Source organism: Arachis stenosperma, chromosome 4 (genome assembly GCF_014773155.1).
Source record: "Arachis stenosperma cultivar V10309 chromosome 4, arast.V10309.gnm1.PFL2, whole genome shotgun sequence".
NCBI lineage: Eukaryota > Viridiplantae > Streptophyta > Magnoliopsida > Fabales > Fabaceae > Arachis > Arachis stenosperma.
The window spans coordinates 141,632,920-141,658,987 of NC_080380.1; the positions used below are offsets into that span (position 1 = coordinate 141,632,920).

The 26,068-nt window shown below is 36.7% G+C and overlaps 2 protein-coding genes across 2 annotated transcripts; both read left to right on the top strand.

Annotated features, from left to right (window-relative positions):
- The first annotated feature begins 8,025 nt into the window (after nt 1-8,025).
- On the top strand, nt 8,026-12,048 carry LOC130975743 (TPR repeat-containing protein ZIP4). The gene is made up of 5 exons (XM_057900484.1): nt 8,026-9,380; nt 9,923-10,112; nt 10,225-10,257; nt 10,662-11,278; nt 11,445-12,048. Exons 1-5 carry the CDS (start codon nt 8,026-8,028, stop codon nt 12,046-12,048), a joined length of 2,799 nt encoding a protein of 932 aa, XP_057756467.1.
- Nucleotides 12,049-12,540: 492 nt separating this feature from the next.
- On the top strand, nt 12,541-16,560 carry LOC130973608 (rhodanese-like domain-containing protein 4A, chloroplastic). The gene is made up of 4 exons (XM_057898226.1): nt 12,541-13,282; nt 14,172-14,274; nt 14,540-14,791; nt 16,182-16,560. The coding sequence occupies exons 1-4, from the start codon at nt 12,579-12,581 to the stop codon at nt 16,230-16,232; spliced, it is 1,110 nt and encodes a 369-aa protein (XP_057754209.1). The 5' UTR covers nt 12,541-12,578; the 3' UTR covers nt 16,233-16,560.
- The last annotated feature ends 9,508 nt before the right edge of the window (nt 16,561-26,068 follow it).

Consider the following 26,068-nt stretch of genomic DNA (forward strand, 5'->3'; position numbering starts at 1 on the left):
AATTACTAGAATTTTTAAACTTCAAATAGTAGTTAGAGTATTGATTTAAGGGTAGTAGTTTGTTAGAGCATTGAAATTACAAATGCATGTTAGATGCAAGATAACTAAGTGTGTTGACTGAGTAGTGATAATCGGTTTGGTTAGAATTTGTAAGTTTTTAATGTTAGACGTTTAATTTTTTGAGTTTGGTTTAATTTAATTTAGGTTTCTAAGTGTTAGATTAAGTAAGGAGTAGAAGACTAGCAAGGATCTGACATGATTTAATTTATTAAAAATATAAAATATTAAACGTTAGATTAACGAGGCACTACAAGTTTAATTATAGTTTAGAGTTCAGCTTTCCTTCCTAAATATTAGAGTAACTATGTTCCATTAGAATTTCATGTAATTTGAGTTAATTTGGTTTAATTTATTTTAACATAATTCAACAATATTAGGTTATTTATGTTCAGGTTTGCAATACTCGTTACATGAAAGATTTTTTTTGAATTATCTGTTTTAGGTGATTTTTATTTTCTAAATTGTTATGGTTCTTAGAGAATTTTTTCATCATCGTGCAGTTCTACCGATGTATCACGCGCATGAGTAGGCAGCATGATATGCCCCTAGACAAGAGGATCATGTCGTATCTGCAGATGGCAGAGTTAGCCCATCTATCGAGACTCAACGACTACTGGTTTAGGTTGAATGAGCCATTAGTGAGTGCAATTGTTGAGAGATGGCGTCCAGAGACGCATACTTTTCACATGCCATTCGCGCGAGTGTACAATTATGCTGCAGGATGTAGCGTACCAGCTAGGGTTCCCGATCGACGGACAGTACATCAGCGGATGTCTGATAGACTTCAAGCGGTACATCGACGGCGGTCATCCAGGGCCCAAACGAGGAGACAGTCAGGAGGTACGCGAGAGCGTACATCATGATGCGATTATCGATGCAGCACTTCGGTTACAAGTCCGGTACACGCATGCATATTAGGTAGCTGCCGTACGTAGCAAGATTAGTGGACAATGGCAGATATAATTGGGGACCTGCCACTCTGTCGTGGTTATACTGGTGCCTATACCGTGTTGCCAACAAGCACGTGGTTAAGTTGGTTAGTCCACTGTAGCTCCTCCAGTCATGGATTTTCTGGCGGTTCCTGGATTTTATGCCCGATGGATTTGACACCTTTCACTAGGTCTTGACAATGAGGTACTCAATGTTAATAGTTGTTTTGTTTGTTATTATTTTTACGGTTTATGCCAATTGTTGATAACATATCGTGGGTCGCAGGTGGTCAAGTTATCAGCCAACATTGAGCGAGAAGGGACCTTGAGTCACGCACTGCAGACTGAGGATAGATTTACTTTAGGTTGGCAATGTGAGTTTCTGACATTTTAATCTTTTATTGTTCAGTTATTTTGTCTCATTACTGGTCATGAAGCCTTTTTTGGAACTATTTCTCGACAGTTCGCTTGGATTCCATACAGCTTGCCAGATGTCGTACAAGTAGTGCATCCCGAGATACTAGAGCCACGGTACACGGTGTTATGGAGGTATGTGACGACATTGATCTACTTTGCTCTCATAGAATGGCATCATGTAGATCGGGTGCTACCACAGCTTAGAGGAGTATAGCATTGGCCGCTAGCCGCACTCAACATTGATTTCTTGATGTCAAAAGATGACAGAGACAGTGATAGGTGGTTTTCTTTTACCTTACAGATTTGGAACATCCATTAGACCAACCGGGTGTAGCATGTGTTACGATTTGATGTTGTTCTAGATCCAAGACTGTCACGTGTGTATTTAGAGTGGTGGCATCAGCATGGTTGGTGATTCTTGTTGCCTAAGCTATTCTTCAGTGACCCCAGAGCAGTTGCGATCCCGACAGAGGCATTGCAGAGAAGGTCAGGACAGGCTCTAGATATGGATTAGGTGCTTGATGTTCCAGACAACCGTCGTATTAAGCGAAAACGTCGTGTTGAGACACGTTCAAGTCAGCGTGAGTGAATGGGAGGGGTCGAGGTAGAGCACGATGTGGAGGGAGAGGCAGAGAGGATGAGGGTAGTAGTAGAGATGAGGGTGGTGATGGTGGAAATGATGGTGCCGATGACCTTAGTGATGGAGGTGGTGGTGGAGGATATGACAAAGGTGACGGTAGTGGAGATGGAGGTGGTTACGGAGGCCATAGTGGTGGACGTGATGGTGGTATGGTAGTGGTAGTAGAGTTGGTGATGGTAGTAGTTGTGGAAGAGGTAGTGGAGGTGGAGTTGGTCATGGTTATGATTGCGGTGGATATGATAGTTATGGTGGTAGCGGATTATGTGACGATGGAGGTGGCGGAAATGCCGGTGGAAGATTTGGTGATTATTTTGTTGGGGTTCCTAGCAATGACATGGCGGTGCACGATAGTTAGACGTACATTAGCACAGGTGAGATGCTATCCAACTTGCTTAGCAGTGAGGGCCTTGACCCGGAGTTCGGAGGGTCACACTTCCTTGAGAAGATTAACGTCATCATACAGGAGGATGATTTGACACGATGCAGATCTCAGGTAAGTGGATCCCATACACACCTAGATGTGAATCTAAATGAGCCTCCTACTGGACCTGTAGATGGTACATTTGCATTGGGTGGGACACTCCCCTCAGCATTTGCTACACATACATTGGATCATCCCGACCCATCAACTTCAAAGGAGTGCATACCAGACGAGATGGAGCATGACGGTGACAGAGACAAGGATGGGGTCCCTCTGACCCAGAGAGCACGATAGATCAGGCGCCCCCACCGCTGCTTTATAGGATCACATCTCTTTTAATTGGGGTTTATGACACTAGGCAGTTCATGTTACGTCTTCCATGTTGTTACATGTTATTAGATATTATTTAGTATTGCATCTATGGTCATGTTTTCTCTGAATATGGTTTTGAAGTTGTTAGTATGACATGTATGTTATGTTTTCATGATCTTTTCATTATCTGTTTTTTACGTTTCTTATGTACGAAATAACAATACTCAGAAGCACATGTATGTTAGACCATTTAGAAGCACATGTATGTTATATGACTATTTCATAATGAATTACCGCTATCTTATAACACGAGTCGATAATATGTAACATGTGCGAAAATCAAATGATAAAGTTCAATTAATTGTGGTCGGAGAATGCAAACAACAATAAGACTTACATGAAGACACCATCATTAACATAAACAACAACAAAATTAAAGACAAAACATTACACTAAATAAGCCCAACACTAAACATTATGGGCGGAAGCATAACCAACGTTGACTCCTCCCTGTGGACACACCTACGTGTGTGACCAGGCTATCTGCAAAGCCCACACTCTTAGGTATATTTGAGTCAGGCTCGTCCATTGTAGTCTGGATCCTAGTAGTCTTGGGATGCCCTTCAGACACACGTCTCTTGGTGGGATCGGTTATGACTGTCGGACTATCATATGGTAGCCAAAACCCCTCAGGAATTGGAGTTGTGAATCCCATCCAGTAGATATCGAACACCGAGTTAAGGCGATACACCTCATGAACATAGGTTCCCAATCCAGACGTGAGTATGCACAGCACGCTAAGGCATGGCGACATGGATAATGAAGTGCTTGAAAATATCTACAATCACAGGTCTGGTCTCTGAGGGACACTCTGTAAGAGTCAAGTGAGAAGCTCCCTATCGGAGTGGTCTCAGCTACAGTGAACTCAGAATTATCCCTGTCGTACAAAGTCATCATGAAACACATTGAGGCCTTCAAATTAATTTGTATTGCTTTCATCAGATGCTGACTAAACTGCTGCCCGGTTCTTAATTGTGCCTTTGCTTCTCTTCCTTTGCGAACAAATAGCTCTGCTAATCTCCCACAGGTGGACTTCACAAACAAACAAACTGGAAGGTTCCTTATACCCTTTAGTATCGAGTTTACACACTCGGAGATGTTCGTAGTCATATTCCCGAATCTCTGATCTTCATCTCGATGCTGAGTCCACTGCTTATACTTAATCTGATTAGCCTAGTCACACATTGCAAGGTCTCTGGATCAGAGGATGTCAAACTAATAGTCAAACTCGACCTCAGTCTTTGCATAAGCAACATTCACTAGAAATATCCATGCATCCTTGCCCTTAAAATTCAGGACAAAATTCGCCACCATGTATCGTATTCAAAATGCCCGGTATGCATTAGGTGGAAGCCAACTCCCATCAAAAGCCTCAAATGCATCCTTGATCCTATTATGTCTATCCGATATGACTAGAATATCCGACTGAGGCGTTACGTGTTGCCGAAAGTGAGATAGAAAGAGTGACCACGAATCTGCATTCTCACCCTCCATAAGTACGAATCCGACAAGAATGATATTGGAATTGTCGTCCTGAGCAATCGCAATGAGCAGTGTACCCCCGTATTTGCCGTACAAGTGGGTGTCGTCGACACTTACTAACGGCTTACAATGTCGGAAGACCTCGATACACAGTAGAAATGTCCAAAAAAGCCGGTGAAAATAAGCTGGCGACTTATCAACTTACCCACAAACTCGAACATGACTCATCCTCAACACTGTAACACTACCTGGCATCGTCATTTGCACACCTAGTACCCATCGCGACAACTCATTATATGACTCTTCCCAATCTTCGTAAATCTGAACCACGACCTTCTGCTTAGCCAACCAAACCCTCCTGTAAGTCGGTCTAAAACCGAAATGTGCCTTTGTCACATTCTGCAGTACTTTGATCGACACGGCAACATCAGCTCTAATGATAGGCAGTATGAAGGTTGAGATCACATGATAATCAGACATGTCCAGACAAGTATGAGGTCTATTGTACCGTTTCACCACCCAAATACCTTTATGCTAGCGGAGACGGGTCCGAATCAACCATGTGCAGTTGTTGCTAAACTCCTTACACTTCTCATAGTACTTGCGATAATCAGATTTCAACACTTTGTACTCAATCCCACGGTAGATGCTATAAGTCTTAACATTTAAGACGACCTCCTCTTTATCCTGAAACTATAGACCAACTTGGAACTCAGCTAGTCCTCCTGTATCCTATGTATCTCTGGCCCCAATTCCAACAGGTACGCCAAGTATCTCCTGCTGTGTCATGGCATCCAAGTCTAAAGTTGAAAAATGCGGAGGGTACTGTTGAATTTCTGAACTAGCTGCTCTACCACCCCCAGCTGAATTACTCCTCGCTATGTCATCATCACTGTCATCATCCTGCAGTACATCATCCATACCATCTGGGGCTCCACCCTCTCCGAAAACCGGGACCATAACAGAAGTACCGGCCATCGCAATCGCAAGCTCTTTGAAGGGTCGAGTATCACCTATTTCTCCATTATGATTTTTGTTTAGATCAGTTGCGAAAGATGGAGACACAACCAAAACTGCCTTAGGTGTAATCACGGGCACAGATGATGAGGCAGCAAGAGGCATTGAACTAGAGCAGGCTGGCAATGCTGAAGGTTGAGGATTCTGGTTTTGACCTCCTGAACTACATACCACATCTACAAGCTTGGCCAATAGCTTAAGGGTCCTCACCTCGAAAAACTAACGACAACAAAGAACATAACTTGCAAAACTTCGTTACTGCTTATAACGAATGAATCGTATTTCACATCATCCCCGTAATACAAAAATCGGAATTTTATAGAATAACTTCACCCATTTAACGTCTTGCATCCTCAGTTTTTGGATTATAGTATTTTAAAACTCGATGAAACTCGTTGAAAGTTTGAGGAAAATACTAAGCTGATCTTTATCAGTGAATTTAATTCCAGATCGCGTTGTTTTCTTAATCGACTTTCTATAGTGCACCAGAACTAAAAAACTATCATCACTAGCCATTGTGAGTCCCACTATGACGAGGAATTCAAGTTCAACTCCTATTTATATACGTTGGTATCATACTAAATCAAATTCTTTAAATTCAATTTATATATATAGTTCAATGCATACTAATTCGAACATAATGGATTCGATTTACCCCTCGTCACTATTGAGCATAAATCGAATTTGTTACATTTAATTTACTAAAAAAATATAAATTAAATTGACTTAATTCGATTTAGTAGTGCACCATGAAATTCAATTCGTTTTATACTTAAATTCGGATTCCCGTGTAATTCGAACACACTTGTTTTAATTTAGTACTATAATATGTAATTCGAATTTCTTTAATTCGATTTATATAAAAATATGAATAAAATCATCTATCTAACGTTATTTATTTTGGGAGATTCATATCATGGGAACGGATTCGGTAAGCCGGCCTCTTTTGAGCACCGAAATGCCAAAAGCTTATTTGGCTTATTGGTGCGCATTTTTAATAGGAAGCCATTAGATCTTTTATATTTTTATAGTTCTAACGGTGAAGATCATCCTAAATATAGTTTGATATATAATTAATTATTTAATACCTTTTTGGCTTTTTGCAGCTTTTGTGTCAGTGGGTTACTTTAAAAATATTTTTTTATGGTTATTGTTGTTATATCAGAAATATACGTGGGTTTATATTAAAAAATAAAAATATGTAAGATTAAATTAATTAGAGTTAAACATTTTCTATTATGTTAAGTGCCACCTTCAACTCCTTCAACAGCGAAGCCAAATCGTCTATTCCTTAATGCTTCCTTAACACTCTCCAACATCTCATTCGCCGCAAGAACTATTCTCACAAACCTTTAACAGCCTCACTCATCTCCTAATCTCTGCCACAACCTCGCACCTCGGCATCAACCACCTAGTCGGAGATGAGATTGAGGACTCCGGCGTGGTTGTCGGAGAAAAGTTGGGACTGAAAAACGACGCTATTGGCGAGTATACACGCGCCACTGCAGTAGGAGTTCTTGCCAGATGTGGAGGAAGGAGCGTGTCGGAGAAGACGGTGCCGAAACCGCCATGGGAGGGCACCGGAGAAGACGGTGTCGAAGCCGCCATGGCCGAATGGAGAGGAGAAGTAGTTGGTGGCGCGACGAAAGAGTGAGTAGGAGAGGTGGTGGAGAGGTTTGTTGTCGTCGCCGGCGGTGAAGATAATAGAAGAGGTGGTGTGCTTACGACGACGGAGGAAGAAAACGAGGAAGACGAGAGAAGTGGCGATGACAGTGATAAGAGGGAGAAGAATACTGTGGTAGTGGTGGTGAGGGAGGGAGATTTGATATTAGTTTTTGGAAGTTCAACATGAAAAGTAAGGGTGGAGGAAGTCGAAAGACATGGATGACCGACGAGGAGGTTCTAAGTTAATGATGGAAGGGACACTGTGATTAAAGTGAATAAAATAAAAAGATAAAAAATAAAAAAATATGAAAACATCCCCCTCTTAAAAAACGAATATGAGAAGCAAATGGAACGGTCCACGGTGAAGACTCTGGTGTGGTCACCGATGTAATGGAGCTCGCCATCGGTAGCACGTGGAAGGATCTTGCCGCCGTAGTTGCAGAGGAGCTTAATCGTATGGCCGGGACTCGTTTTCATGGCTTGCTACTCAGTTAATTAGGAAACAGAAGAAGTTTAGAAGATTCTAGAAACAGAAAACTGAAGAATAGGAGAGGCAGAGGAAATGTTTGAGTTATTGTTGGCGATGAAGATAATAGAAGGGGCAGCTTGCCATGGCGGAGGAAGGAGAGGAAGAGAACCAGGAGGACGAGAGAGCAGTAGTAATAATAATTAATGGTCCAACTAATTTTAACAATTAAACTAAATATATTCTTTTAAAAAATTAGTAACTAATTCCTCTATTTTTTAAGTAATTGCAAAAAAGACTCCACTAAAATGAATATTTTTATTTTGGCCTTCCCTAATTGATCGGTGCGCCAAACAAATTTTTAGCGTTTCGACGCACTATGATAAGCTGTGTACCGAATCCGTGCCCTCATATTATGCTGGCATTGCTTATGTACATCTTTTACCCTTATTTATTTATTCACCTAAAAATTTGCAATTTTTAACTATCAACAAAAAAACTACCCAAAATGTGAAAATCTTTTTCATTTTTTCAAATTTTCCCGCCAAAAAGCAAAATGAGAATCGCCGAGATCTCATCGCCGGACCTCAGGGCAAGTCCCCCTGACAAAACCGACACTTACCACCGACTCATCCCCAAAATTGAGTCCACCATCAAGCAACTCGAAGCCCAATCTGCCTCCGGAAAATCATCACTGGGAACTACCTCCGCCGCCGCAACCGAGCTCAGGCAACTCGTGACTCAGCTGACTCAATTCGCTCCGTTTCCCAACTCCCTCGTGCTCCAGATCTGGAAGCTCAGCTACCGCCTCTGGAACGCTTGCGTCGACATCTCCAACACCGCCGCCGCCACCATCTGCTCATCCGCCTCAGAAAACCATGCCGAACTCCGGCACATAGCAGCTGACTTCCTTTCCATCGCCGGCGACGTATCCGGCGTCCCTTCTCCGGCGATAAAGACGGCCTCGTTCTACCATAAAACCGGCCTGATCTGGCACAACCTCCGAAGGTTCGACCTCGCCTCCAAATGCTTCGAGAGAGCTACGGATCTTCTCTCGAAGCTCGACTTCTCTTCGATCTCAGACGCCGGAGAGCGAAAACTGCTCCTAGATCTGAACCTCGCTCGTTCCCGAACCGCGTGGGAGATTCGAGACCTGAATCTCGCGGTTGCGCTTCTGAATCGAAGCAAAAGCTTGCTCTTCGGTTCCTGCACTCACTACATCGAGCTCGCGAAGCAATGCATGGAGTTTGGGAAGCAATCGCTCTCGAGAAGCAACGAAGAAGAGAAAGAAAGCGGTTATAACGGTTTGGGCGAAGCGTTGAAGCTGATGAACGAGGCGTTGGAGGTTTTGGAGAAGGGATTGTGTGCGGCGAGAACACGGGAAGAGAAGTTGGAACTGAGAGGGTTGAGGTATAAGGCTTTGAGGTTCATTGCGGCGATTCATTTGCAAAAAGAAGAGTTTGAGAGTGTGATTAAGTGTGTAAAGGTTCTGAGAGATTCCAATGATGGCGGTGATGATCACCCTAGCATTTCGGTTTTGGCTATGAAGGCTTGGTTAGGGTTGGGGAGGCACGGAGAAGCGGAGAGGGAGCTGAGGGGGATGGTGATTGATAAGGGGATTCCGGAAGGGGTTTGGGTTTCAGCCGTGGAGGCCTATTTTGCTGCGGCGGGAACTGCCGGGGCAGAGACGGCGAAAGGGGTGTTCTTGGGGCTGTTAGGTAGGTGCCATGTTAGTGCCAGCGCAGCGGTGCGGGTGGCACATAGGGTGGCTGGAAATGGTGGTGGTGAAGGGGGTAGGGTGAGGGCTAAGGTGGTTGCTGAGCTGGTGTCTGATGAAAGGGTGGTGGCACTCTTTGCTGGGAAGGAAGCTGATAAGGATAAAGTGGCAATGCATGCGATTCTATGGAATTGGTATAATAATAATTCATTGATGGATTTGCTAGTTGTTTCTTGTTGCAAAGCTGCAAACAATTTCAGTATGACACATTAATGTTTTATTGAATTCAGGCATACTTTTTTGTGTAGAGTTTAGGGTTTAAGACATTTTTACATGAGATGCAAATATAACGACGATTCATACTCCATAAAACTGAACATTTTGTTTTTCCCCTCAAGGTACAGTCAACTGTTTCGGATTCTATGAACTTTATCATGAGTGCTATTATATATGAACTATTAGATTTGTTCTATAAGAAAGTTTCCTTTATTTAAGATTAATGGATGATAAACTAGATGGTTATTTGATAAATTGAACTAGAAGGACTCGTCATAATTCCAGAAGTAATAAATGAAACTCATTATGGGTCTGGCATAGAATTTCTAGCTGACATGATTTGTCGGAGCAGTGTGATAAGGTGGGGTGTGTCTTAAACTGTTGAACTTCAAATTCAGTAGTAGTTGGATTTGGTAGTCATCACCAGTTTTATCATTTCAAATTTTTATGTGATCGACAGTGCTGCTGATAATTTTCAATCAAAAGATTATGAGACAAGTGCAGAACTCTTTGAAAAATCAATGCTGTATATTCCGTATGATACAGAGAACAGAATACTTCGAGCCAAAGGCTTTAGAGTTTTGTGTCTCTGCTACCTTGGTCTCATGCGGCTTGATCGTGCTCAAGAATACATAGATGAGGCTGAAAAGGTATTGTACATGAGTCACGGACTAACGACAATGAGAATGTTGAATTTATTAATCTGATTTTTACCTACCTATGAAACCCTGATATATTATTCATAATTTTCAATTTCTGCAGCTTGAGCCCAACGTTGTTTGTGCTTTTCTTAAGGTGCTCTCTCTCTCTCTCTCTCGGGCTTCAATATCTAATCATACAAATATTTATGTTGAATTTATCTAACCATACAAATATTTGTTAATGATTTAATAATGGGAAGTTTATATTGAAAAACTAAAAGCTTAAGTGTCCAATGCATTAAATATAATCAAAATTTAAAAGCTTTCCCTGTCTAGAAAGTAGAATCATTTAACTCGTGACCTTAGCAAAGCACCATATTGTTTTAGGAGGTCTATAGTAGCAGAAAATTCATAAAGTTTACTGATAGGTCGATTTCCCATGTTATTCATTAGGTTGATCACACAACTTTAAGACCAACCTATTTTCTTTTCATTAGGATAACACTCTTGATTGATATGAAATGATAGCTTACAGTAGCGTTCATTTGTTCAAGTCAGTTCAAAATTTATCTCCAGAAGAATGACCACCAAGGTGCTATTGCTCAAATCGAAGCGATGACTGCATGCCTTGACTTTCAACCAGATTTTCTGTCACTTTCATCCCATGAAGCTGTTGCTTGCCATGCTCTTCCTGTTGCTGTTGCTTCTTTATCAAGTATGCTAAATTTATACACTTCAGGGAAGTCCATGCCAACAACAGAAGTAACAGTCCTTCGCACCTTGGTAACAGTCCTCTCTCAAGAACCAGGCAATGAGCAACAAGTCCTCAAATTCTTAAAACACGCTCATACCCGGGCATCTGATCTTGGTCCTGATTGTTTCTTTGGAAAAGAAGAGGTTGGAAGACGGGAACGGAATTGGTTTGCTGTGACTTCCTGGAACCTTGGTTCAAAAACAGGGAAGGATAAGAACTATGACTTATCTGCTGAGTTCTTAAGATTGGCATCAGATTTTTATGCCCTACTTGAAGGGTCCACTGAGAACAATATCATGGTTTGTAAGTCACTGGTACTTTCTGTATCATCAATGGTAGCTTTAGAATTTCAAAGGGAGGCTGCTATGTCAGAAAATGAAGTCAAGCGAGTTGTACAATTGCTAGAAAGAGCCGGGCAGGTATGAAATTTGAGGGGTTTTTATTTTTTATTTTTATTTTTCATTAAGTGTACTATGTTAATAAGTAGACATTGGAGAGTATTTAGTTTTTGGTTTTGTTTTAATTTGGAATCCTGTTGAATATTGTCTTGTTTCTCTGTTGTGTATGCAGATGCTGAAGTCAATTACAGCTGGGAACTCACTCAGCGATGATCAAGATACCATTGATCCTGAACTTTTTTTCATATACACTTTCTGTGCTTATGACATACAAGGCAGGCTGAATGATTTAGGTTCACAACTCCTCAGTGTGAGAAGTTTCGCCAAGTCAAAGGCCTGCAAACCCCACCACCTCCTTCAGATAGGCCTCTATGCCTCCCAGGGTGTGCGGTCGAATCATGAAGTAGCCACCTTTGCTCTAAATGAGTGCCTCTCATCTTTCCTTTCATCACCAACTCCAGATTATCAAAACGTTGCCCTTGTTGTTCGCAAGCTTATAGCCATTGCCAGCATTCACAAGGGCGATACAGACGATGATCTTGTGTATGGCATGTACAAGCAAGCATACCGGATAATGGTTGGTTTGAAGGAAGATGAGTATCCAGTTGAAGAAGGAAAATGGCTAGCTATGACTGCATGGAACCGAGCTGCAGTGCCAGTGCGGTTGGGTCAGATTGAATTGGGCAAGAAATGGATGACTGTTGGCTTAGACATTGCAAAGCATGTTTCGGGGATGGATGCTTACAAAGCATGCATGGAAGATCTCCTTGGAACATTGGAAAAGAAACCTTGATATGGAATGAATCTAAAATCCAGTTTCTGACAATTGAAAAAACTCTATATACATCTTGCACAGGAAGGAAGTCATATAGGACTAATAGAATAGGAGTGTATAAATTAAAAAATAGCTGGTGTTTATGCTTTGTGTGTTCCGTAAGATTTATAAATAGAATTTAACTAGAATTCTATTTTGGGGGGTTTTTCTTTCACCAAACAGTAAAATTGGCTGATTTTTGTCCTAACAATTAAGAATTAACAACTATTTTCATTACTTAAAAGAAAAGTAATACTTTTATACTCTTACACAGATAATAAACATCAAAATCGTAATAATTATGTTTTGTCTAGATTTTTTTTTGTATTTTTTATTTTAAATTAAATTATAAAATCCCCTCTGGAATTCCGGATATAGAAAGGAGTTTTGAATAGAATAAAATAATGTGTTCAAGTACAGGACATATATTTTATGTACATAACATAGATAAGATACACATAAAGTAAGCCCTATCTCTATCCTTGTGTATGTAATTTCTCTCCCTTGTCATGGATTCACCATCTCTATTCCTCTCCTCTTATCCACTCTTCAACAAAAACCACCCTAAAACCCAGAAATTCCCCATCTTCAAATCCTCCTCTTTACTCTCAAACCATCACACACCACACTCTTCACCCCAATCCTCTACATCTTCTCCTCAACCCTGCAAGAATATATCATTTTCCACACTCCAAACCCATTCTCCTAGCTCACTTCAAAACCTTCTCTTTCCCCAAAATCTCTTATCAAAATCTTGCTTTTCATTAACTGTGATTGACCTCTTTGCTTCTCTTCCATCCCTTGCTGATGAAGCTGCAGCATCATCCCCTTTAGTTGAGTCAGATGCAGGCAAAATCAACTTGGAAGAAATTCTGGTCTCCATTGATAATTTCTTCAACAGATACCCATTTTTTGTTGCTGGGGTTACCTTCATTTGGCTTGTTGTTATACCAATTGCACAAGAGTATTTCAGGAAGTACAAGTTTGTGTCAGCCATTGATGCTTTCAGGAAACTCAGGGATGACCCTGATTCGCAGCTCTTGGATATCAGGGACAGAAAGAATGTGAAGTTTTTGGGGTCTCCCAACTTGAAACTGTTGAATAAGGAAGCGGTGAAGGTTGAGTTCACAGAGGGAAACGAAGATGGGTTTGTGAAGAAGGTATTGGGGAGATTCAAGGAACCTCCAAACACTGTTCTCTGTGTTTTGGACAGGTAACAGGGTTCATAGAAAAGTAATTCAAATTGAATTCTGTATCACGTACAATCTGTGTGATCAAGATATTAAGATTTTTTGTTATTCATTTGGCATTTACAGGAATGGATGACACTAGTGAGTAGATATAAGATATGCTTAATATGTTTAGCTACCGAAGATGTTTAAATAATAAATTAACATTTTGTTTTCATTTTTCTTTTCTTCGTCATTTAGGGATATAATAAATTTTGGTGCAGATTTTCATTTTATATTTTGTATAAGATACACATACACCCCTCTGTGGCTTCTATTGTGTGTTTTGGCGAATTTGGATATAATTTGGAGAATAAAACTCCAGTTATCTAATCATTGTTCTCTCAAGTCTCAGAATGATTTTATTTAATGTCACACAACCTTTTTGTTGATTTTGCATGATAAAATCCAATTTTCTAAACATAATTTATGACTGAACATTATAACATCAATGTAGCTGTGTGGAGTTTGCAGTTAATAATAGCTTGTATCCTTTAACTTGATTTCTCAAATTTCTCTTTTTCATCTTTCAATATATTATTGTGAATGAATGCATAGTTGATTGATTCAAACTCTGGTTATCTTGCTTGGAAAGTGCTGCAAAATTCAAGTGCAGCAATAAGCTGATGATCTGTTTTAATCATAGATTTGGTTTGCCATTTCTGTTATATTGTCTTCTCCTTCACATTTTACATTTCAAATCAAGGATTGGAAAAGAATAAAAATAAATAAAAATCTGTTTACCGAAAGATTCTTAACTAAGATTATATAAGTCACTTTGTTGACTAAAGAATTTTCATTTCTTTTACCCTACATTATATAATACATGTTAGCAAACTTTTCTCATTTCTCTCTTTTTTGAGTGGAAGGTAGTTTTGACGGTAATTCATTGAAAGCTGCTGAGTTGCTATTCAAGAATGGCTTCAAAGAGGTCTATGCGATCAGAGGTGGAGTTAGAGGACAGCAAGGGTGGATGGTATGACCTTTCTCTTCTCTTTTGCATGTTGTTTTATTTAGCCGAATGCACAGTACATCCTGCGGATATTTTTCTTTGGTTAGAAAACTATTCAAATTTGATGTAACTTGACATTCTTACATATTACAATACATAGAACAATCTAAATATTACATTCCAAAATCAAATTTTAGTAAATTCAATACTGTGCTTCAACTTGAGTGAACTGAGAAATGATTGTATTTGGTTTTGGAAAATCTGGATTTACTTTATCTTTGTGCTTCAGGCTATACAGGATAGCCTTTTGCCGCCATCGGTGCACATTAAACGAAGGAAGAAGAAAAAAGCTTCACAAGAAGTCGGTGCAAATGGAAATGGAGCCATTCAGCAAAATGATAGTAATTATGAGAGCGCCTCAACCCCTGATATTCCTGCAGATGGAAATCAAGAAAAAGAGAATGGTCATGTGAAAAGGTCTGAAGAGTCTGTTCCAGAAGGGAAAATCAGTTCAGTAGTTTCTTCCTCTCCCTATCCCAATGTATGCCCTCTCTCTCTCATGTGCTAAAATGAATGTTGATTGCTGAGTTCTGCAATTTTTGTAACATATTTTAATTGTTTAGCAGATTTGTAAATTAGCAATAGCATTGTAGGCCTTAATGTTATCTTGGTTTTGAAGATTGACATTGAATTGGTTTACTGAAGTATAACTAATCCTAGGGATTTGTATTAACATTTTTCAAGATTGGATTTGTAAATAACCCTAGGCACAGCTCAATTCTTACCCAAGTGATGTTATTAATGCTGTTGTAGTAGATGACATACAATGACTACCTGTAGAGATTGGAAAGAGAATCAGGAAGATTGATGTGGAAGGATCATAAGATGGATTTTAGGGTGAAGCCCGTCGGTTCATCGGACCTATGGGGTGTTTTAATCCTTCCGACAATGGTTCTTTTAAGTCCAGGTTACTTGGTTAAGGGGAATGAGCAACTAATACTCCAACCAACCCTTCATTGGTAGAAACCTATATTATTTCAGTTAAAGGATGATGAATACATTTCTTGGATTTTATTGAACCTAGAATCTTTCAAGGCTGAAATAACCATAAGCAGCACTTCATATATGCTAATGCAGGACTAAGAATTACCTCTTTTTTTTTTTTAGTTTTCTTTCTATATGAATCTTCTAGTTGCTTCCCTTCGAATAACCTTATTGAATGACTGCATTTTCGGTTGAGGGAATGAACAATTGACAATTCCAATTCCAATCAATGTTTGTTAGTTGATTCAAATGGCAGAAAGAACACCATGCAATTGTAGGAAAGTAGGCCAGACTTGGCCATGAGTCTTCCTGGATGACCAGAGTGGCACTTGCACCTTCTTGGACAGCAGGACAGGCGGCCAAGTCTGGTCGGCCATAAATACTAAACCCTAAACTTAGAAAATATTAACATTAGCTCCTATGAACACTCTTGAGCACAGCTGGATGGCTCGAAATCGCATTATATGTATGATAGGATATTAATTATAGAAACGAAGACCTTGCTCATTAGCATGTTATTCATTTATTTTCTGTAGTTCACAACAACCTGAAAGCTTGAATAATTTAGTATTTACTTGTTGAGTGGTCACTGATTGTGTATTATATCTCTAATCATGATTAATCATATTGGTATATCAATCATGTTAAATAACTATTAGTATGTGAATGTTGTTATTTTATAAATTTAAGAATGAACTACATCTAACTATTTGTGTTCTCTCGTGTATATTATCATTTTAAAGACGATCATATTCTTCTATATAACTTTGATTAAATATGATTAAAGTGTTAAATACAATGATTTTAAAAACATGGGAATATGTTCAATCCTATTATTCTTATAAGGTGGGAGCCACCCTGATCATTCGTATCTTTCTTCTTTGCAGTACCCAGATTTGAAGCCACCATCATCACCAACTCCTTCAAAGCCACAATAGTGATGTTAGTTAATATTATCATACTCAACATGCATGCGTCTCTTGGATGGAAATGATTATGCAAGGAATAGTACAAAATGGTGGCTGTCAAACTATTCAATTTCTAATTTTATAACGGTGATCTATTATTCCTTACATGGCTGTCAAACTAGTACAAAATGGTGGATGTTTAGCCAGAGATTAAGTGGCGAGATGATCAAAGTACTTTGATTGAATTGAATATGACTTGGGAGATTAGTAAAATGATTTCCTCAACTTGAGGGCAAATCTTACTTTGTTCCTAACGTTATAAATGTCTTATTTTAATGTCAAAAAGTTTTTTAACGGATTCAATGTTGTGTTAAATTTGACTCGAATAATTAATGAAAAAACTTTTATATTAGTGATCATTGGCAGATCGATTTTATTTATGTACTAAAATTGAAGGGTAAAATACCTAAATAAATTAAGGAGCCACTAATATTACTTAATAGTCTCAATAAAAAACGTTACATAAATATCTCAATGCATGCATATATTTATGTAAATCGAATTGATTTAATTTGAATTACACATTTTGGTACTAAATCGAATCAATTTGATTCGAATTAGTAGGGTTATTGATAAATCGAAGTTATTTAATTCGAATTATCAAAGATTGATATTCGAAATATAGCCAATGAGTAGTGAATCGAATCTACTATTGAACAACTCATATATAGTAAATCGAATTAACTTAATTCGATTTAATACTGATACAGATTATTGACATTTACTACTTTTAAGTTAATTTATTAACTTTAAAACATAAATGTCAATAAAAAAATACTCCCATTTGGATTCAAATAAAATATTAAAAAAATCAAAATAAATAAGAATAGAAATCCAATTTGTGTTTTAGTTCAAATTCCAGAAAATCTATATTTTTATAAACTTATAAATTTAAAACGGAACAATAAACGATTTCTAAAAATTCAGTAAAAATCATTTTTTGACTCATTAGCATCTAAAGAATTATTACCGGGACTTTTGATGTTGAAAAAGTTAATATAAAGTATAGCCCTCTAAAGTAAAATAGGGGTTAAAACTTGAATTTTTTTAGAATAAAAAATAACAGATAGTTATACAGTATAAAAAGACTAACTATATTTATACAATATGTAATTTGAAACTTTCAATTAACTTTGAGAAACTTTAAATTTTGAGAAATAATATATTTAAAGTTTTAAATTACATATTGTATAAATGTAGTTAGTCTTTTTATATTGTATAACTATTTGTTATTTTTAATTCTAAAAAAAAATTTAAGTTTTAACCCCTATGCCACCTTAGAGAGCTATATTTTATATTAACTTTTTCAACATCAAAAGTCTCGATAATAATTCTTTAGATGCTAATGAGTCAAATAATGATTTTTAATTTTTTAGTGAATTTTTAGAAATTATTTATTGTTCTGTTTTAAATTTATAAGTTTATAAAAATATAGATTTTCTGGAATTTGAACTAAAACACAAAAATTAGATTTCTATTTATATTCGTTTTGATTTTTTTTTATATTTTATTTGAATCAAAATGGGGATATTTCCTTATTGATATATTAACTTTAAAGTAGTAAATGTCAAGAATTTGTATCAGTACTAAATCAAATTAAGCTAATTCGATTTATTATATATGGGTTGTTCAATAGTAAATCGAAGCAACTAGATTCGATTTATAGTTGATTCGATTTACTACTCATGAGCTATATTTCGAATATCAATAATTGATAATTCAAATTAAATAAGTTCGATTTACCAATAATCCTACTAATTCAAATCAAATTGATTCGATTTAGTACCAGAATGTGTAATTCGAATTAAATCAATTCGATTTACATAGATATATGTATTGGGACATCTAGGTAAAGTTTTTATTTTGGGACTATTAAGTAATATTGGTGGCTCAATGGTTTATTTAAGTGTTTTACCCGAAATTGAATGTTATATTGGCTTTTAAATATGCTAATTGTTCGTGTTGATTTTAACTGTAGGATAACATTAAAGTCCAATTTCGATAAATAGTTTAATTAAGTTTTTTTTTTTGAAAAAGAGCTTAAACAATAAATATTTATATTAAAAATAGTTTATAAATAAACTATTTTGTGTTTAGTTTTTTAATCTTAAAAATATTTATTTTAAAAGAAAAATAATAAAAAAAATTTATTATAAAAAAATTATTTTTTTTAATTTCTGTATAAATACTTAAATAACTTTTTAAAAAATTATAATTTGATTTTAAAAATTACACCAAATATTAATATTATAATTTTTTACTAAATTAAAAGTAAAAAACAAAAGTTACTTATGAACTTCTCCAAATTGGTCCTGAATCTATTTAAATTTTTTTACAACATTTGAAATGTTAGAAATTATAGTAAGATTTGACTTACATGTCAGAGACCAAAATAATTAGGTAACTAATGATTATAATTTTTTCCTCAAAATAAACGTTTTCTCTTCGTAGGTTCATTGAATAATGTATCTAGACAATTCTATTTTTTTAGATACATTGATTTTTTAATAAATCAAAAAGTGAAAACCTCATTCATTTTGAAACGAAAGGAGTAGTTTTTTGCTGGTTTATAAGTACTTCCATGGGTGCAACAACTAATTTACAATTTTTAAAGCTTTTCTATATCTAAACAAAAAATTTAACCTTCTACGTTCGGTTAGGTGAAAATCATAATAATTAATTTTTTTTTTACCAAAAATAGAAAAAACTCGAACCCACAACCTCTTAATTGAGTATAAAGAGACTATATTATTGGAGCTATTACTCATTGGTTAATAATTAGTTTTTCTGTTTTAAAATAACAGTAGTTTTTATTTTTTGGTTTAATTAAAAAAACTCATGTATCTAGATAATGGGTAAAAGTTGTGCATAAGACCAAGCTGTAATTGGCGAAACTAACTGTCTTACTGTGTGCATTGATAGATAGTGTATCAATTTGATAAATTTAGTACGAAAAATTATGTTGCCTCTCTTGATATCTATAAATAGAGTAAATGTCTAAAATGATCCCTAAATTTTAAATCGTTATTCAATTTAGTTCTTAACTTTTAAAAATGATCAATTAAATTTTTAAAATTCGAAAAAATGCAGCTCTATTAATCTCTCATAAAAATGCTGTATAAACGTGATGATGTGGAGCGTGAACTGCTGTATGAGAATTTCAAACGACGTCACTGAAGGAGAGAGATGCCCTAAGTGTGTGAAACGACGTCGTTCAACATCTTCTCCCCTTTTGAATAAACAATTCTCACTGGTCCCCTCACCCCCCATTTTCGAATTTTCCCACCAAAACCTCAAAAAAACATTCTCTTCTTCTCTGTCCGTTCGTTTCTCCGTACTTTTCACTCATATTTTTTTGCCGGCGATTATCCTTGAAATCTATTCTCTCCGATCAGTAAAGGGCTTATCGATGAAGCATCTCCTTCGCATACTACCGACGATGAGAGGTAATGGTTCATGTTGATCCTTCTCTTCTATTTTTTGTATTCCATTGAGAGTTCTTGATACTTATGTGTGAATGAGTCGTTGTATATGTAAATAAGTGATTTAGAATGCCGTGGTTGTTAGTGGCGCAAATGTTAGGATTTAGGGTTTCTGATATGAACCTTGTAAACACTATGATCATAATTTGGTTTAAGTTATATTCATTAGGAAGTAAATATATGTATTCTTATTACAAATATAGTGTTGATTTCTTGTTCTATGCAACATGGTTGTTTTGCTACAAAATGACTAATGCTCTTTGGTTTTGCATTGTGCTATAAACTTCATATGCCTGATCGATTAAAATTTATTTTTCACCATGGTAGAAAGTTTGAGACAGATCCTTATAGAAGTGTTATCTACACGTCTGACTTGTATGATGAATCGGTTGGAGTCGATAAAGACTATCTTGACGTGTTTGCGATAGCAAGTTATTATAAAAAATTGGGGTATGACAAGACTGAAGCATGTTGGTTTTTGGATCCTAAAGATGGGTTGAAATTTGGTCTTAGGAGATTACAAGTGGATTAGGACCTTGTTAATATGATCAGGCACTGTCATGAGAATAACAACGTCATCCACATCTATTTTGAGCACGGACCTTTGGTTCCTGATATAATTGATGTAATGGAATTGTGTGAGACTGAAGATGATGATGATCATGCTATAGGCCAGAAGGTTGGAATGAAAGGCATGGAAGAAGTTAAAGTAGAAGGTGTTGAAGCTATGAAGAAAAACAACACAATATTAAGTCAACTTGAAGAGCCAATTACTTTTATCCCAATTGAACTGAAACCCACTGCCTCCTGCCCACTGCCCCCAGTCCACTACCTCCAAGCCCACTTCACCAAAATCCACTGCTCTCAAGATAAATGCCCCCAAATCTTGCTCACAGGCCAAGTTTTCTAAATCTCTATCCCAACCAAATTTCATTACTTCCAAACTCATATATCACAAAGTCTTCTCTCAACCCAACCCCTCAACCAATAACGCAAACCAAAAAACCTAGTGCATCAAAGAAACAAGCCAAGCCTATTAACTTTAAATTCAATACATTTATAAAAATACCTAGAAGGTATATCAAAAGATCACAAGGCTGGAGAAAATAAGTAAACAAGGAGTCAGTTCACTTGAATGTTGATAGCTCATCTGATTCTTATGAGTCTGCAAAGGACAGTTTATACAAGCCATACATACCACTTGAGTGTGTAGAATCAAGCAGTGACAACGATGATGTTGGTCTTTTCAGCGATAAGAGGAAAAAGAAGGCTGATAATGACAATGATAAAGGCAAGAAAAAGGCTATTGGTGATGAAGATGTTCTCCATCCCCCTTCAATGGATGCATCTACTTATAAGAAGGAAGTAGATGATGATGAGGAAGAAGAAAACTAGCAATGTATGTAAATTATATGTTTTACTATAATTAATGCCATTTAAGTATAATTACTGATTTTATTCTTTTTTTTGCCGGTGGTGTAATGCATAAATCTGTATAGCAGTATCTTTTTCTGATGATAGTTAGAAATTTGATGAACTAAAGACTCTACCAGACTCTGAAGACGATGCAGACCCAGTTGTGAATTTCATCTTCAATGATGCTGTCAAGTTTGGACATATGAGGTTAGAGTTAGGTATGAAATTTACAACTAGGGATACTTTTAAGAAAGAGATTAGAAATTATACGTTGCAAGAGGGTAGGGGTGTTAGGTACAAGAAAAATGACACTACTAGATGTAGGATGGTATGCAAGAATGAAGATTGTCCCTGGATAGTGTTTTGTTTTTATAACAAAAAGAATGGATGTTGGTAGATTAAGACTTTTAAAGATGATCATACATGTGAGAGAACTTTCAAGAATAGATGTGCAACTATGTCTTAGATAACTGATATACTTGTTAAGAAGGTTAGGAAGCTCCCTACATTTAGACACTGTGAGGTTTTTAATTACTTTAAGGCAAAAACTGGAATAAAATTGTCTAGGACTACAATTACAAGAATTTTGGGTGATGCAAGAAAGATAGTGAGTGGTGATGAAGCCGCAGAATATGATAAACTCAGAGATTATGCAGAGGAGCTATTGAGATCTAATCCGCGTTCAACTATCAAGTTAGGTGTTAGTCCGATGCCTAACGGAGACGGTGTATTTAAAAGGTTTTATGTCTGTTTGGATGGATACAAGACAGGTTTTATGGGTGGCTGTAGACCCTGGGTAGGACTAGATGGGGCTTTTTTGAAGACCTATTATGGAGGTTGGTTGTTGTGCGCCATAAGTTAGGACGCGAATAATCATGTATACCCAATTGCATGGGCTATTGTTCATGTTGAAAACAAAGACAACTGGAAGTGCTTCTTGGAGCTCTTGCATGAAGATATTGGAAACCAGACAAAGCATGGTTGGTGCTTCATCTTTGACATGTAGAAGATAACCTATATGGTTCAATTAGAAGTACGATATATGATTTTAAGGATCATTTTAAATTAATAAACACAATTCGAAGGACTATTTTGTATTAATAAAAATATTTTTGTTCAAAACACACCCTTACAAAATTAATATCATTGACAATTTGCTTATTTAAAGGCCAAAAGAGGTTGTTTTTCATAATGTCTGCTATGTTTGGGGTGAACTCATAGTTACTATCACTTGATATATTAAGTTCTGGAGTACTTCATTTGATATATTAAGTTTTTGGTGTCCTTTGTTAACTTAGACTAGTTCTTATAGACTAACCTTGCTAGAATTCTTTTTTTTGTGACTAGCCTTGTTGGATTTATATAGCATAGAAACTTGATTAGAAACTTGCTGGATTGGTAATACTGATCCAAGAACTCCATCTGTTATCTGTCCTTTGTAGTTTGTAGCAATATTTATGCTACAATTGGATTAAATGAACATGAGTTGTTCTTAACCTGATATATTTTCTGATGAGAATGTCATTGAACTGCTACATTTCTTAAAAATGTTTAATTACGAAATATTGAACTATTGTTGTTTCAATTGCAGAATTTAGGAATCCTTAAGTGCACACACTTCAAATTAGCTCCTGTTTTTCAATTTATTATTATATAACTGGTAAAAGTCAAGAAGTCTTTATTTGCTCAAGTGTTTGATTTTGAAAATAGCATCCTGTCTTGTTGAAGGAGCTAAGGATGTTATTGGTGAATGTAACATATATTGAATGATTATTTTGTTACCTTGTAGGGTTTGATCCCAGTATCGCGTCAGGTTATGCCAGGTGCACATCGCCGCTTCTGTGCGTGGCACCTATAGCAAAACTTCCAGAAACAATGGAAGGACTCACACTTGAATAGCTTTCTTTGGAAATGTGTTAGAGCAATGACTGTCCAGAAATTCAACGGGCATATCCAGTTAATAAATAGGGTGAATGAGAAGACGTGAGGGTATTTAGACAAGTTTCCTAAGTAGGCATGCACCAGGGCTCACTACAAGAACTTTCCAAAGGTTGACAATATGTGTAACAACATGTCTGAGGTATTTAATGCTGCCATTAAACCATACAGATGCAATCCCATCTGGACTTTACTGGAGGAGGTTAGGAGGTATGCCATGACTAGTATGGCAAGGAAAAAACTGAAACTCTTTAGCCATGCGAGACACTTACTTCTGATTCAACAAAGTAAACTTGCGAAGGAGTGATATCACAGTAGGTATCATATACTAATATGGTCTGGAGATGCGGCTGAGGTCATGTTTGAAGTGCATGATGAACCACATAATGTGGTGGTTGATTTGGGAAACCAAACATGTAGCTGCAGGTCTTGGCAGTTATCGGGTAAATAATATTTTGTTTTTTGTGTGTAATTGCACGGTAGCATATCTATCCTAAACACTTAATTACTCAATTTAATTGTTTGCTAGAGTTACCTTGTCGTCCTGAAATAGCTGCAATTTCAGTCATGAATTGTAGGTCCGAGAATTATGTCTATGCATGGCTAACAATGGAATCATACAACAAGCCTTATGAGTACCATATCAACCCAGTAAGAGACCAAGAGTTGTGAGAGACCTCACAATACCTCCATTTTTTACTACCTGTAAGGAGCAAGCCCCGTGAAAGGCCATCACATTATGCAAGAAAAAAAATGCACATGAGGCACCTGTTCGGGGGAGCCAAGAACGCACTACAACAAAATTAAAAAAAAATATGGCAAATTCACTTGTTGTACATGTGGAGATGTTGGTCACACAACAAGGGGTTGTAAAATAGCAAAAAAACAAAAGGTTGATGAGCTAGCAGTTGCTGCAAAAGTTGTTGAAGATGCTACAAATGAGGATGACGCTAGTGTTAAAGGTAAGGAAGGTTAGGTTGTTGGTGCAGAAGATGAGGCTGGTGCTCAAGGAGGACAAACTAAAATTCAAACATAAGTTACCGCTGAAGGGGGTCAAGAAGCTGAACAAGAACCTGCAACTCAGGTAATAATAATAATAATAAAAACATTAATCAAAATTAGAGTTTGAGTTAATCAATTTGGATTGACTTGTGAAACAGATTAATCGTTAGAAACAAATCCATTTTCTTGTTCCTTGAGAGGATATATTTTTGGTTTCATGTTATGATTCTGGACAGTGTCGTCATCCATATAATTATACTTTTTATTGTCATAAGTCCTTCATCATTATTATTATTAGCATTACAAATGTTATTGTTGTTATTGCTATCACATGGTGTAAATACTACAAAGAATGCTAAGAAAGGGTTTTCGAGGACTAAAAGTGAGAGGCGCAACAAACTCCTTATCAAGAGGACAACTGTATCCACTACTGCTACTACTGCGGCTACTCCACATCCAACTGAGATTTCAAGAGAGACTATTCAGGGAACTAGTGCAGCAATCTCTAGAAAACTGGCTTTTTTCTTGAAGTTTGTTCCAACTCCAGGATTCAACCCAATGAGAAAAAATGTCTAGCTAGTACAATGTGAAGTCGCCTTTTGAGTTCATGTCGTTGTAGTTGAATGCTATGGTTAAACAATGTCATGTTTTTTGTAATTCAACTATTGAAACATGTATGCATGGCCTTTGATGTTGTTATGGTCTATGATGTTTTGGGTTGTTGTGATATTATGTTATGCACAATGTGCTTTAATACAAACAATACTTGTTTCATGCTCCGGAAAATGTTATGTTAAATTCAATTCATATTTAGCTTCGTTGAATGTTTTGATTTATCTCTTTTTTGTTTAATTGATCACAATTTTAGCAGAATAAGTGCAGCATTAAGAGTTGAACTCATGCAAAATTAGTATTTCATTTCATTGCATCTTCATCAAAACATTACATACCACTTAAAAAATTTAAAATTTCATAACATAATCATCATTTATTGACTATAAACCCCAACAAGCTAAAACCTAAACACACACCAAAAGTAACTACAAAAGCCACCAGCAGCACCATTGTCATTATTTTCAAGGTCTTAACATCACTCTCCAAACTTGTCATCCTCCAATTGAACTCATGCAAAATTTTTTGTAGAATAGGTATTACACAAACTGGTTCTTCACATCCATCAGTCCAGTAGAAAAAATTAAAATGAATTTCATATTGTAAATTAAAAAACGCTGGTGATCCAAACTCAAAGTGAAACCATCTTAACATTTTCTTCAGAGTTATAACCTTACTTCATAGTTTGGGCAACCATAAAATGGTCTACAAGATTCTCTGTCGTCGTTGAGTACTTCATCACCGTCCGAAGCCTGCAATTGCAGAAAACAATGTTCTTACCTCTCCTATTGCGCACTCCTTTGCTGCCATAAGGTCTCCTTGCAGAGTTGTTTTTACTTGAGCTACTTTAGCTTCTCTCCCCATCACCTATCATCATTCACGCAGACGAGAAAACAAGATGAACTGGAAGAGAGCGAAGAAGTCGAAGAAGAGAAGAAGACAATACCGAGGTCGAAAAAGAGAAGACAATAATTTTGGAATTAGGACTTTATAATTAAAAATGGACTCATTTGAATATTATTAAGCAATTTCAGATACTAATTTGAATCAAATTTAAATTTGGTATACATTAGCATACATCTAGAATTCTACATAACAGTTCACACTATTTTACATAATCAACATTTAGACGGAACTTTTACAAGAGACTAATAAAAATATACTTTTTTTAGAATTTTAAAAATTTAATTAATTATTTTTTAAAATTAAAGACTAAATTGAATAACAATTTAAAATTCAGAAAGTATTTTAAAGCATTTATTCTCTATTAATCTTTATAATGTGTTATGTTTTGTTTTTGTTACTCATGACTACGACTTGACCAATTTGATGTTAGTTTTGTTAGCTTTATAATAT

What these genes read in the sequence shown, in the direction of transcription:
- LOC130975743 (XM_057900484.1), top strand. Translation starts at nt 8,026, where the DNA reads ATGAGAATCGCCGAGATCTCATCGCCGGACCTCAGGGCAAGTCCCCCT. An exon ending in TTGTTTGTGCTTTTCTTAAG is followed by an intron (nt 10,258 to 10,661) that starts GTGCTCTCTCTC and finishes TGTTCAAGTCAG; the next exon opens with TTCAAAATTTATCTCCAGAA. An exon ending in CTAGAAAGAGCCGGGCAGGT is followed by an intron (nt 11,279 to 11,444) that starts ATGAAATTTGAG and finishes GAAGTCAATTAC; the next exon opens with AGCTGGGAACTCACTCAGCG.
- LOC130973608 (XM_057898226.1), top strand. Translation starts at nt 12,579, where the DNA reads ATGGATTCACCATCTCTATTCCTCTCCTCTTATCCACTCTTCAACAAA. An exon ending in GAGGACAGCAAGGGTGGATG is followed by an intron (nt 14,275 to 14,539) that starts GTATGACCTTTC and finishes TTTGTGCTTCAG; the next exon opens with GCTATACAGGATAGCCTTTT. An exon ending in CTTCCTCTCCCTATCCCAAT is followed by an intron (nt 14,792 to 16,181) that starts GTATGCCCTCTC and finishes TCTTCTTTGCAG; the next exon opens with TACCCAGATTTGAAGCCACC.